At 49.5% G+C, this 13975-nt stretch overlaps 1 protein-coding gene and 1 long non-coding RNA gene across 5 annotated transcripts in view; one reads left to right on the top strand and one right to left on the bottom strand.

Moving 5' to 3' along the window:
• LOC125616012 overlaps positions 1–13975 on the top strand; it is a 299348-nt gene that overhangs the window by 177518 nt on the left and 107855 nt on the right. The window lies entirely within an intron of this gene.
• Tubgcp3 (tubulin gamma complex associated protein 3) overlaps positions 1–13975 on the bottom strand; it is a 53763-nt gene that overhangs the window by 32414 nt on the left and 7374 nt on the right. For all 4 annotated transcript variants that reach the window (XM_048800615.1, XM_015483931.2, XM_048800616.1 and 1 more), the window contains exons 5-10: positions 12700–12872; positions 10820–10938; positions 10157–10282; positions 7337–7405; positions 6849–6981; positions 5110–5276 (exon numbers count right to left, since the gene is read on the bottom strand). In XM_048800615.1, the coding sequence (XP_048656572.1) occupies positions 5110–5276; positions 6849–6981; positions 7337–7405; positions 10157–10282; positions 10820–10938; positions 12700–12872 (787 nt within the window). The remainder of the gene's footprint in view (positions 1–5109; positions 5277–6848; positions 6982–7336; positions 7406–10156; positions 10283–10819; positions 10939–12699; positions 12873–13975) is intronic.

Genomic DNA, 13975 nt, shown 5'->3' with positions numbered 1-13975 from the left:
TATTTCCCTGCTCTTCACCTGAACAGAAGAGCTAGCTTTTATGGACAACACACTAATTCATCCTAATAGCTGGAGTGCAGCCGGATTTTTATCAGCGTGAACAATAAGAAAATTTAATTTCAGCTATAAAAAGCTCAGACAATCCGGTCATCTTCAGAAGTCATGAACGCATTGCTTCCTCTGGGGGCAAAGGAACATGCAGTCACTCTACCGGCAAACAGCCAATATGAACACAAAGACGGGGCCCTTCAGAACATAATTAACCCTGTGAGAGAGAAATGCAGCGAGGGAGGAAAAACAAGGTCAGAATACAGATGCAAAGCTTTTACTTTACTGATGCATTTTTCCACTCAAGGTCTTGGATTTTCACTATTAAACCTAACAGAATCAAGGGAAAATAAAGCTAACTGTACCAAGGTATGTCGTTCGCTGCTGGAGAAACACCAAGGCTCCCCTACTAAACACAGAAACAAAGAGGGAGATTTTCTCAGTAAGCAACTGGTTTCTAGGAATCAGACCCATCAACACAGACCTCTGAAGATTCACTCACCAGCCATGCAGGCCAAGGCCAGGGTGAGACTGCTTCTCAGGACACCCGTCGGAGACACCGCAGTGACCATGCCAGGGCACACGCACACACACACCCAGACACTCGTGCAACAGAAGTCCTGGAGGCAGCAAACTCACAGACACAGCATGTACAGGCTCAAGACACGCGCTTCCTTGGCTAAACTGACCCCAGGCCTCCTGCCTGTTGCGGTCCTACTGCCTGTGACTATCTTCTCGGTCTCCCATGTGGACGTACACTGCTGGGGCACAGGAGCACAGCTGGTTCCTGCTACTGATCTCACACCTGCTGCTGGGAGCACCTAGATGCGAGGTTCAGGCTCCTTCGCCCAGGTACCCTCACAGTGCGGTGCCTGCATCTGCAAGACCTGGCCATCTGGGACAGACAGCACTTACTGGTCCTTTCCGACCTGGATGCTTTGTTCCCCCCACCTGAAGCACAATGCTAACAGGAGTGGTGGGAGCAGACACCCCGTCTTGTTCCTGATCCCAGAGGCTCGTGGTCTGTGACAGTTCATAGACGCCCTTTGCTGGCTGAGCTCCTTTCTAGTTAGTCTGTGCGTTCCTAAGGTGAAGAATGTTGGATTTCTTCAATTGCTCCTTTAGCACCAATGGTGGTGGGTGGGGGGTGTTTTCTGACTTCTCTGCTCATCCTGAGTGTGGTGTCACGCAGTCGGCTCTAGGCCGGACCCTTGCATTCCTGGGGTAAACCCCACTTGGCTGAGGGGTACAGTCCTTTTGATATATGCCATGAGTTCCGTTTTCCAGTATTCTCTTGGGGATCTTCGTATCTTCATTCATAAGACATTGGCATATCGTTTTCCTATGTTGTCTTACAGCAGCCTCTTAAAATGACCTAAGAACCCTCCCCGTTCCACTGAGAGTGCCGACTCGGGACGTGCAAAGCAGAGCGTGAGATCTGCGCACCGCAGTCTCCTGGGCACCTCTCACATTCCTTCCTTCTTTCTCCTCTGGTCCCCCAGCTGGATGGCCTCACTTGACCTCCCTGCTAAGCAGGGCAGCTAGGGATTCTTCTCACTGCAGTAATGCCCTGATCAGCTCTGGCTTCCACCTCTACACCTACTCCCTTTTTTCAAGTTCTTTCTTGATGTCTTTATCTTTCTTTTGATTACAGAAAGTAGCATTTCTTTATGCAGACATCCAATAATCTACCAGGAAATAAAAGATTATAAGCTCCTGTATCACCATCAGGGTCAACTGTAGACTATAGAAATTCAACCTCACAGTAGCCAGACTGAGGACATACTAACCTATGCTGGAAATGAAGGAGAATTCTCAGATTTTAGCCACATAACCATCAAACACACCCTCTACAAACTACCAATTTCATTCAGTGAGTACATAAGAGTCAACTAAAGAGAATGTTTCCAAAGCTCATCAAAAGTTTAAATGAACATGTATCAACGTAGGGTTCTCCAGAAATTGAGGGTGATGGAGACGTACAAACAGAAAAGAGAAAGGCCGCCGACTTAGGGACAAAAGAGACTCGGGGAACCCACCATTCTGCTGGGGCTGCCTCACTCAGGTGACATCTACACGCTCACCACTTGTCTGCTCAAACCTCGTCCTCATGGAACCCCAGCAGGGTGGCCACCACACCCCTCTGGAGACGGAAGGGAGGCTGAAGGGCGCAGAGCCATGAGGAGGGCGGCCAGGCCAGAGCCCAGTACGGCATGCCTCACAAGCAGCAGGACAAGCAGGGAGCAGCACGCCCGTGGCCTGCAGGGCTGGGCAGGGCAGGCCTCGGCAAGGAACTCGGGCACTGCACCTCAAGGGCTCGGGAGAGCAGAAACTGCCCGGAGCTGGGTGAGAATCCATGTATTAATCACCAGATAGAGAAGAGGGAACACAGACTCTTCATTAAATAGTCGTAAAATTATCAAGTTTTTTCATAATCTTTTTAAAGATTGCTCTAAAAAATAACCTCTTAGTTCTGTAAGGTACAATTTTAATGGGTAATAAAAAGATAGCCTCAAAACTGAACACACAGAACTTTTTTCTTTGGTGCTGGGGATTGAACCCGGGCCCTGCACATATATACATACACCTTAAAAAGAAACTCAATTTTTCATTTTCTTAACCTAAACTCGAAAATGACATACTTTTAAAGTATAGATAATCTGTTTTGTGATCATGGTCAGAAGATTTAACAAGCATTTTAAATAATCAACTATACAGGGCTTCTTTTGGTTTCATGGGTGTTTGTGGTGGCGGGGGGGGGGGGGTTATTTTGCTACTGAGCCACATCCTCAGCCCTATTTATAAGTTGTTTAGGGCCTTGGTACATTGCTGAGGCTAGCCTCAAACTCATGATTCTCCTGTCTGAGCCTCCCAAGTCACTGAGATTACAGGTGTGCACCACCTCAACTACACAGAAAACACTATCCAAAACTCACTTCATCCTGTAACTGGAGAATAAAGGAATTCAAATGCATTAACTCTACCAAAAACAAAGCAAAGGCAGACACTTGCAAGTTCCCCCTACCTCCCATCTTACTGGATAAGAACTGAACAGCCCAAGAATATAAGACCCCTTTAATCCTGAAAGCTTAAGTCTCACTTGAAACTCTTAACTAAACAAACAACTTCATAATATTTTCCAGAATAGACCCAAAAAGGATTTAAATTTCACTATAAATACAAAACACACTCCCTGCACAGCCAACCGGCCTAACTGCGCTCAGAAACACCTATGTAAGCTGATAATAGGAAGCCCAGGACACCAGCACGGGCCAGGGGCCCTGGTTTGAAGTGCCTGTGAACAGAAGCGTTTAGAACACTGGATCTGTTTTGGACTCTGGAATGTCTGCATATACATAAGGTACCTCGGGATGGGACTCCAGTGTCACCTAACTTCATTTACGTTTCCTATGCACTGTGTGGACAGTATGAAGGTCGTTGTCGATAGCATACAGAGTGCCTGTTTCATGTGAACTGTCACGTGGCCAGGTGTGGAATTTTCCATTGGTGGCATCATGACAGCACTCAGTTTCAGATTTCAGATTTGGAACGTTCAAATTAGGGATGCTGAACCTGAGGTACACCCACTTGAGGGCTTAAAAGGGCAGAATCAAAACCTAAGGCATGCATCCTCACCAGCCAGAGTTCCACCTCCACACCTACTTCCAAGAAATTTGGGAGACACAAAAAAGGACATTTATTTGAATAATGTTCCTAAGATGAAAAGCTACAAAAAACACAATTTCCATCAACAGGAGATCTGCTGAGTAAATACCGGTCTGTTCATGTGGTGGAATAACACATGGTAATACAAAGGCCCTCCCGGCGTTATCAGAGAGCCGAGGCACACTGACCACTGGCACCACACCCCCACGTACCGCCCACCACAGGCTTCCAAAGCACAGAGCGCCATCTACCACTGGTTCTGCTCTAGCACGTGTCTTAAAAACAATGGCAATAGCGGCACAGCTTCACATCTGCTCACGGGCACCTCGTGCCATGAGGATGGCAGCCAAAGGCAGAGCCAGAGCCACAGGACAAACGCACAGACGGCCCTCGGCCCCCTTCCTTCCTCCCAGGTGCACTGTGTGCCAGACGGCCCCCGACACTTCACAGAACAGATGGACCCAAGCCCTCCCATGCCCACTTCCACAGCAAACATCAGAGCTGCTCCAAGGTGAATGCCGTACTTACTGCAGGTTCATGTATCTCTTAACCACTTAACAGGTGTAAATTATTTTTAGGTTCCTGCTTTTGCTTTCTTAATGTTCCTGAAAATGTTTTTGAGTGTGACAATCCTCACCCTATTTTCCCACAAAGCCCTTTGGTTTTTATCGTGTGGCTTTGCATAGCAATGAGTTTTTTTTTTTTTTCCCCTGGTACCAGGGATTGAACCCAGGGGCACTTTACCCCTGAGCTGCAGCCCAGCCCTTATTTTATTTTTTTATTTAGAGACAGGGTCTCACTGAGTTGCTTAGGGTCTGGCCAAGTTGCTATGGCTGCCTCTGAACTTCCTATCCTCCCGCCTCAGCCACCATGCCTAGCTGCACAGCAGTGATTTTTAAGAATTCACATGCTGCATTATAGCAGAACTGACAATACTTCCAAAAGGTAAAAATATACACTATACAATTAACTTGCTTCCTTCAAACAGCAGAACTTAGGTGACCGACTGATACTAGAAGAGATAGGGGATGCAAGAGAAAGGAGAATGTTGCAGAGCCCACCACAGGTGGGCAAAGTGAGTGCACCCAGGGGCCTCCTGGAACAGTGAATGGACACGGGAGGCTGCACCACTCAGACACACGACAGAAGTCTGGGCAAGTGGGCCAACTCACTGAGTCTCTCAGTCCTGGAGCTGGAGAGCAGTTTCCCACCAGCCACACACAGCTCTGCTGCTCAGCAAGACTATCTTTTCGGCACAGCACAAAATGCTCACGACACTTGAGTGAAGTATGGTGTATCCTGCTCAGAGGGAGTGGAAATGGTGGGGAACCAGGAGGAGTCACCGAGCATCCGCACCCTTTGCCCCCAGCCGCGGCACCAAACACTCCTCCTTACTTCGTGGTAAGTGTCCTCAAGCTCCCCATCATAGATCCAGCGGTAGAGGAAGCTGAGCACGGGATGAGACACCAGGCTCAGAATGTGCTGCACCAAGGACCTCATATAGGGGTCTCCCGTTCTCGTGTAGGCATGGACAGCAGAGGCCAGCTCACCTCCTTTCCTTCCTGGGAAAACACAACACCCAAGTTTACTTCACAGCACAAACCTGTCACTTAACATTAACCAAAGATGGCCAAGTAACTGAGATAAAGCGTGTCTGCTTTCTTCGGTCTACACCACTTTGGTACCTAGACACAGCAGCAATAAGCAATGCATCAGGCCAAGACATCAAGACCCTGCCCAGGGCTTCACCCAACATCAGTGGTTTCCCTCTTTTTGACTGCTAACAAGTGTTTCAATTCAGAGAGTAGCAACAAGTGACTGGTGACAAAATCTAGATCTTACGTGGCTTTTCATGCCTTCTTGACTGAGCCACGCTAAGATTCACACATCGTATTGTAATTCAGCATGATGTAAGATTAACAAGAACTAAAGTTCTAAGAAACTAACGTTCTACACTGTTCTGGAGTTCACTACGCTAGTCTCAATTCACTTTCTTCACCCTTAACCAGCAGCAGCACCATCTAAGACCCTGTTCCACGCAGACAAAGCAGCCCTGAGTGCAGGCTGAAGCAGGCAAGTGGCAAACTCAGGTCCAGAAGCAAAGGTGCAGGAAGCTTCCCAAGTGACACAGCGGCTCATGTTGCCCTGCGTCACTGCTGTGGACAGACGGCTCTGCCGTGTGCACCAGGGGTGGTGAGCCTGGGACCCAGGATCTGTCGGTGGTTCTCACAGCAGCAGTGCCACCAAGATGGGAAGAGGACAGGTCAGACAGGTAGAGGACAGCAGCAGGACTTAGGTGACCCACTGATACTAGAAGAGATGGGGGACTGCAAGAGAAAGGAGGATGCTGCAGAGACCCAGCCATGGAGGTGTGCAGTAACTGGACCAACAGCAGAGTTTTATTTGCTGTGCTCAAAAAACTTTTTGAGAAGTGCCAGGAGGTGAGGGAGGCAGGCACAGACTGCATGGTGATAAACCTGGACTCAGACATGTAAGCTCAGGTCCTGAAAACCATACAGCAGAAGATGGCGGAGTGTGGGGAGCTCCTGCCAGGGGCAGATGGCTGGCTCTTCACATCCCATCAAGTCCTAAGAAGCCTAGAATGTAACAACTACCAGGATCCCAACATCACAAAAGAGAAAGGAGAGGGTCTTGGCCAAGCTGGGACAAACTGTGAGGGGAAAATGTCCAGCAGGCAGCCAAAACTACAGAGGCTAGAGCTCGGGAGGGCCTCAGCTGGACACATACACAGGAACGCCACCATACAGGTGGAGAACAGGGCAGAACCCTGCCTCAGAGGAATGAGGACGACAGGGAGAGGCAGGGAGGCTGCCCAACAAGAGGCCAGGCAGAGAGGAGCACAGGAGGGTCCTGGCATCCAGAACACATGCAGTGACACCTCCCCTCCTGGCCTTCACCTCGGGGACATCCTAAGCCCCCACAAGGACACACAGGGACCACACTGGCCACGAGTCGCCCTCCCTGTAGGCGCCGTGTCTATTAATCTGCATTCAATGAAGGTACTTTTGGCAGCTAAGGATGCAAAGGGTCAGGGTACTAAAGCGCACCGATGGCCTGCCCTGCAGACGACCTTCCACCAGAACACATCTAGGCACACACAGACACAGAAGCACCTTGGCAGTGATCCACCAGGGCTGCAAGGGTCTTCAGTCTTATTTTGGGATCATATGTCCAAACCAGGAGGCGCCGTAGTGTTAGGCTACTCTCAAGTCCCAAATTCACCCCCTGATCGTCCTCTAGCTGTAGCTGAAAAACAACATGGAAAAGTTTAGGCACAAATTCTAAGTTAATTCTAAACAGTACAAAGTGAACACAAAGAAACTACACTTGTGATTAAACCAAAGGTCCCCTTTGAAAAAAATGATAGTACTTTCAAGGACAGAGGGTCTTTAAATGATAGACAAGACCCTGAAAATTAACAATTAATGGGCTCTAGGATACAAAGAGACTTTATAGCCATTTGGACCTAACAAATCATATTATGAAACAAAATACAATCATTAAAAGTATTGTATAAAGTAACTTAAAAAACTGTCTATGTGGTTTTAATTTTCTAACTCTTCAAATCAGGAAGAAATCAAAAAATTTTTAAACAGCTTACCTGGGAATGTAAAACGGAGAGTAGGCGGTAGTACTCCTTGAGCTCTTGGTGCAGAGCGGCACAGAAGCTCTGTGGGGAGCAGACAGTCACCGGGGTGCCCCACCCCCGCCCCGGAGAGGCCAGGGCCAGAGTAGAGGCAGCAAGCACACCCAGGGGCAGTTCTACCTCAATGCTGCTTCTGCCAATGTCCTCACACAGTTCTGACCCCACAGTGAGCCCTTCCACATGACAGGAAAGGGGTAGTCCTTAGTAAGACACCGTGGACTTTGCAGCATGGCCTTCAAGAAGCTGAAGGGCAGTCACTTCAAAGAGCCTTTGCTTTAGGCCATGTCCCCTCAGATTTTTAGAGTTAAAACCTAACTTTAAGTTTCTTAATTGGCAAAATTTAAAGAGTGGTAACTCAGTACTGACCCAGCTGGGCTCTGGCCTGCACCGCTCACTCCCCACCCACAGCTCTGAACCTCTGTCCCACTGATGGCCGACAAGCGGCCACAGCAAGGCGGCACTGTCAGCGCTGCAAGGAGGGCTCCCTGCACCGGTGCACAGCCTTCGAGCAGACCTTGGGCACAAACTGCAGGCTACGACAGAGCACACCCTGGGGCAGTTCTACCTCCCACAGCGGCCCACCAGACACGGTCTGCAACAGATAGAGCCTGTTCTCTTGAACACGCGGGCTCCTTACGTCCCTGCATATTTTAAAACAATTATAATCACACAAAATAGGGTTTATTTTGCTATATTTATGCTTCGTGGGTTGGGAACTACTAAGAATACTTTCATGTCTGTAGCTCTAAAAACAAACATTAAAATACTGATTTTAAAAACACAAAACATTTCAAAAGAGACTTTCAAGATAAAATGCTCTAGTTTGGGGAATCACAGACCTTAGGGTTAAGTCCTGGCTCCCAACTAAGGCCAGACCCCACTGTCCCAAGCCTGGGTGGCATCAGTTCCTTGGAGGCAAATGAGATCAGGAAGGAAGCACGGGATGCAGGGTGGGCACCGGGTGCGTAATGAACTGAGGGTCCATCTCCTTAGGCAATGTCCACAAAGGAAAAGTCATGTCATTTACTCAGGCCCAGAACTACATGGTACAAAACCCTGCCCTAGCTGTGGGAGCCACTCGGAATGATTCGCGCCTTCCATCCTGGAGTGAAGAGGCTTTGACCGTCACTACATCTTGCAGTGACCTGGACACTGCCCTGGTCCCAAAGGTTGAGGACGCATCTTCAGACATAGGCGTGTCACCCCATGGATTGAACTACGCTCACCTGTTCTTTTGTGATAGTACCCCTCTGCCCTGCTTGGGATAGAATGTTCCATGGAAACGCCCTTTGTGTGTCCCCTTCTCTTGCTCTGCCCTTGGGTGTGGCCTTCCTAGATGTCAACCTACTGACATCACGTAGCTAGACTCAGCCCCCCGAAACCTGACCCCTTGCCTCACTGAATGGCTTCTCTTCAATAAAAGGGGTCAGCACATGCTCTCTCTCTCTTTCTGCAGACCCTTAAGTGACCTGACGAGGAGCCGTCACAAGACCCCAAAACAAAAGGTATCTCTGTCTCCTGTGTGGTTATTTTGTGCAGCCCAGTTCCCCTGGAGTGACCCTGAGTGTTTTTGTAGCGAGGAAGGCGACACCTAGCACCTCAGGGCAGGCACACATACACACACCCAAAAGTTTAAGAAATAGAGAAAAAAATCCTGACCACAAGAAACCATCCAATCACCACCAGTCATGAAGAGTATGAACAGGATTACATAAGTTAACTGTGAAGCCCAGGAGTGCTTCAGCACCACATGTTCAGAGGGCAGCCTGCAGCCAGCTGAGGCCCCTTCGCCAGAGTCCTAAGGTTCCTGCGTGGGAGAGCCAGACACTTCTAGACTCAAAGGGGGTACTAACCACATAACAAGGACCCCCCAACTGGCACATAAGATCGCCCTAACCAGAGCATCAACCATTCTTCTAACCAGATCAGTCATTACTTCTTGAGCACAGTCAATCTCGAGTACCAGCCATGCCACCCTGCCATGCTGCTCCTCACCAGCTGTGCTATGGTGTCACTCTATGCTTACAGTAAACAGCCGTCTTGTGATTCTCTCAATAAATTTTTGGAGGTAACACTGGTAATGATCACTACCCAAGAATCAAGTTGTAGGCAAAATCTTTTCTGCTAAACCACTGAGAGGAGGAGGGCCTGTGGAAACATGCTCAAACTTGCTGCTTCCTGGGCCTGGGGCTGGGGCTGGAGCTAGGGCTCAGCGGTAGAGCGCTTGCCTAGCATGTGTGAGGCGCTGGGTTCAATCCTCAGCACCACATAAAAATAAATAGACAAAATAAAGACATTGTGTCCAATTATAAGTCAGAAAACACTTGCTGCTTCCTGCCAGGCTCCTGTAGGCAGCAGGGGGAGGCAGCTGGTGTTCCTCTGCAGAGTCCGACCACAGCCCCAGGCGGCACGATGGGCTCCCAGTACCAGCACCTGCAGCACGCAGAAATGGACGCAGGTGCTGCCCAGAACAACTGCATGTCACGTCGGCCGTGTCCTGGGAGCTGCTGCTCAGCAGTGGCAGCAGCAATGGGGCAGGCCCTCCTCCCAGGCTCCCTACTCGCAAGCCCACCACTTGTGGGCCCTTTACAGCAACGGCTGGTCCTTCTGTGTACGCCTGGCATGCTTTCCACTCCCTGAGCACATGCACCCTGACTGATGCCATCACCGACCACCAAGGGGGCTGACCTCGAAAAGGGTTCTCCTCGTAGCCATTTCCACAGTCAGACCTTAAGTAGATCTAAGCATTTTCAAAGATAACAGTAATGAACATACCTGACCTACAAGTCCAAAGGAACGGTCCAGACTCCTCTGGTCAGTGTACTTTCTGATTTTATTATGTAACCATCCCAACTCAGCAAGTCTGACTGCCGTGTCCCTCAAAGATTTACTTAGGTTTGCCTGAAAAGGAAACACATCAGAAGTTAAAAATGAAGAACCAATACTAGAGTCTTCATTATCATTCTCCTCGACCACCTGTACTCTTAACAGTATGATTCTCAGGCTTCAGCATGTGAAAGCGAGCAGTACTAACGCACCATCACAGAGGGCAAGGACAGCACAGGGCCAGCAGGGAACGGGGAGCCCTGGAGGGAGTATGAAGCCATGGCGTCACCCTGTGCGGTGCCTGTCTGTGGCCATGACTGATCTTCTGAGAATCCTGTGTCAATGGCAAAGTGCCAAGCTGACCCTCTGTCCTCAGGCACCTCTGACTGCACTGCTGCAGCCACATGGCCAACCCAAGGAAAGGAAGAAAGCACTGCCCAAAGCTGGAGCCAGATGGGACAGGGAAAAGGCCAGGGCCTCCCGGTGCGACCGGCCTGGTGCACCAATTCCATAAAGCCCCAGGAGCACCCTGGAAGGGAAACAGCTTACTATTTGGACTTATGACACTTTTTTTCTTTTTGAATATTTAAACTAGATCACTCATTACCGTACCTTTCCTTCCACTTTATAACAATTTTCAGTGTTGCTCATTTTGATATTTTTGCCATCTATGCCCTGGAAGACGTATAAAATGTCTCTCACGAGAGCTGCTTCAGTAATTTCCATAGCACCTATAAAATGATTTTTTAAAGACAGTAATCACTAACAGACACATTTTAAGATGAAATAAATTTCATGACATGATTAGCTCTGGGTTACATATTTGTAACAAGCTTAAGATGAAAAGGTGTGAGTTTAGGAGAAACGGGCCTTCTGAAAGGCAACAGAGCCCCTCTTCCATGAAGTGCCCACTTTGAAGGACAAAGCTCCATGTGACCAACAGGCCAGCAGCATAAGCCAACCAGAGGAGACAACCAACAGAGGTGACCTCTACCACGCAGGTCCCCTGCACAACACGCACTCCAGCCTGGGTCCTGCCACACCACTGAAAAGTAGCTCTCAGTGCAAACAAGCCTCTGCTCGCTGTGACTCCTTAGAACAAACGTAAGTCAAACTGGGAGACAGGCCCAAAATAAGGATAAGGAGGCAGAGGCACCCACAGTCCAAGATACTGGTGCAGGAGAAAGAGGCCTAGAGACATGACCTGGGATCAGTGTTCCCAGAGCCAGCCCAACAGAGCACAGGGCGTGCGTCCAACAGTGGGTGGGACGTGCTACGAACACCACCTGCAGCAAGCTGAGTTCAAGTCCTATCTGAACCGCACACGGCTGCTACCCAGGCCACCTGACTGTCAGTCCTCTCCAGCAGTAACTGCGGGTCAGTCTGTCTCCTCTCTGCTTCTGCCATCATGCTCTGTGCACGTGAAGCTGCTGGGGGAGGGGGTGCAGAGGGAGGACGACACAGGACATGGACTCCATGTCTTCCTTAGGAGGAAAAGGCCCTCTGCCTCGGCTCCGGTCCTGCCAGCGAAGTCCAGGACAGCGACACAGGCACACGTCTGTGCGGCTTGTGTCCATGAGATGGGTGCCTGCCATCCACTTACTTCAACCCTCCACCCTGAGTCCAATGTGTCTCTCACAAGCAGCACACAGTCTGAACAGGATTCTTTTAAAAACAACTCTCTCTTCAACCAAGTGCTATGTATTCAATGCAGTTACCCCCAGGTCGGGGTTTAGAGTAGGGCGGTCTCCACCCATCCCCTGCCCTTTCTTCTTTTGACCATCTCCTAATTCTCATGGATTAATCAAGGAAACCTCGCAAGTCCACTTCCACTCTTGCTTTGTCAAGAACACAGGCTAAAGGCACTGGCCAGGGATCAGGAGTGGAAAGCAGCACTGACAGGTCAAGACGCTGGCATACTAAGCACCAGCAACATGCCTGTGCAAGCTGCTGTTAAACAGCAGACCTCTTTGGGGCTGAGCCTGCTGCAAAGGCCACAGGCTCCTGGACACCCTCACAGCTCCAAGGCAGTCCTTGGCCTGCCTTCTGAGCAACCTCAGAGGCAGCAGGCTGCAGACCAGAGGGGAAGCCCGCTCTATGTAGTGCCTCAAGAAGGACACTGATATTCCTTTCACCATCCAGCAAACTGTCACCGAGTTTCTTCCACGCTCTGGGCACTGCACTAAGCACTGGCACTGTGACAGAGACAGACAACCTTCATGTATCTCAGATGGGGAGGTCCGCGTGGCCAGCCCAGGAAGAACAGAATGAGACAGGAAAAGAGCTCTGATGGGGCTTCCCAGGAGGGATAGCAGGATGAGAAAGGACTGTGATCACTGGCTGAGAAGCAGAGGGTTGCAGGACAAAAAAGGGGACATGAGGTGACACCCTAAGATGCTGGGCCCGATCAGGTACCTTCACGACACAAAGGAAAGACCCCTGGGAACAGAGGTGCTGAGGGAGGGAAGAGAGCTGCTAGACCCCTCACTCACCGCCCGTCTCTCCTTCTCTCCTCGACCTCGTCAGGTTGCGAGAAACAGCACTAGAGACACCCTTTGAGGGAGGGGTTTGCGAAGAAGGCTGGTTTGCAGTTAAAGTCCATGCAAGACGTGACCCCAGCTGCTGTCGAAGGCAATCCCCGACTCCCGGAGTTTGATGAGACTGTCTAGAAAAAAGAAAGTAAGGTTTATATCTTGAAGTGACCATGCAACTCACTGAGGAGAAAAGCATCCCAGAAATTCCCTTTCAGTTGCTACACTGAATCACATTAACCCTTTTATGAGATGGGAGACTCCACGACTTCACCCAATCAAACATCACCACAACCAGTCCCAGCCCATGGACACTTGGACCCACCCCTGCACACACACCTTTCTTCCCCAACCATTTCTCTTTAATACATGAAACACATTACCCACGAATTACCACTTTGGAATTCTCAACCAAAGAGTGGAAGTGGACTTTACTTCACGATCACTACCTTTCACTCACTCCACAGTTCCTGAGCAGAGGGGTTTAAACACTTGGAACCCGCCTATCTGCCTGCCCCAATCACCTCCCGCCCTCAAGGTGCTCACTGGGAAAAGACATTGCAATTTCAATCAACTTGGAAGATGGGAAAATGCAGAAATGGAAGGCAAGCTGCAAAGGTCAAGGTAGCAAAGTGACTTGAGAACACTTCACAGCTGCTTCCTAGAAATCCAAGGACCTGACAGAAGTTTCCAACGACATACACTCGGACACTCCCAACAAAAGTGCCCCTGCCAGGGCTGCAAGACACGAGCAGCTCCGCTGCCCTTGCTGGAGGTCCAGAGCCCTGCAGGCTGCTCGAAGCAGACAAGGAAGGGCAGTCCCGGAACAGCTGTGCTTGATCCTGTCCTCAACGGGGGAAGCCAACAACACTCACTCAGACTGTGTCTGTGAACACAGCTGCAGACTTAGAGACTAATTCTAAAAGTTAGCTGTATGACTTTCTGAATCATCACAATAACCACTCCACATCCTGAGACACAAATGAGAGTGTCAGCTTACACTCTGGGCCAGACCAGAACTTCAGATTCGCTCTCTTGCAGGCTGTTTGTAGATGTGTAGTGAGCCCCTAGAGAACACTGCTCACGTGTGACCCATGTGCTGCATATGTTCTGTCTTCTGATTCCTTGAACATGACTTTTCATCTTACAAAACAATTTATGATTCTACTGTGCCCATGTGGGAAACGCCATATATCTGATATTGATTCCTGATCACTGTTCTAGAAAATTACCCACT

Source organism: Marmota marmota, unplaced genomic scaffold (assembly GCF_001458135.2).
Source record: "Marmota marmota marmota unplaced genomic scaffold, marMar, whole genome shotgun sequence".
NCBI lineage: Eukaryota > Metazoa > Chordata > Mammalia > Rodentia > Sciuridae > Marmota > Marmota marmota.
This window is presented reverse-complemented; position numbering and strand designations above follow the sequence as displayed.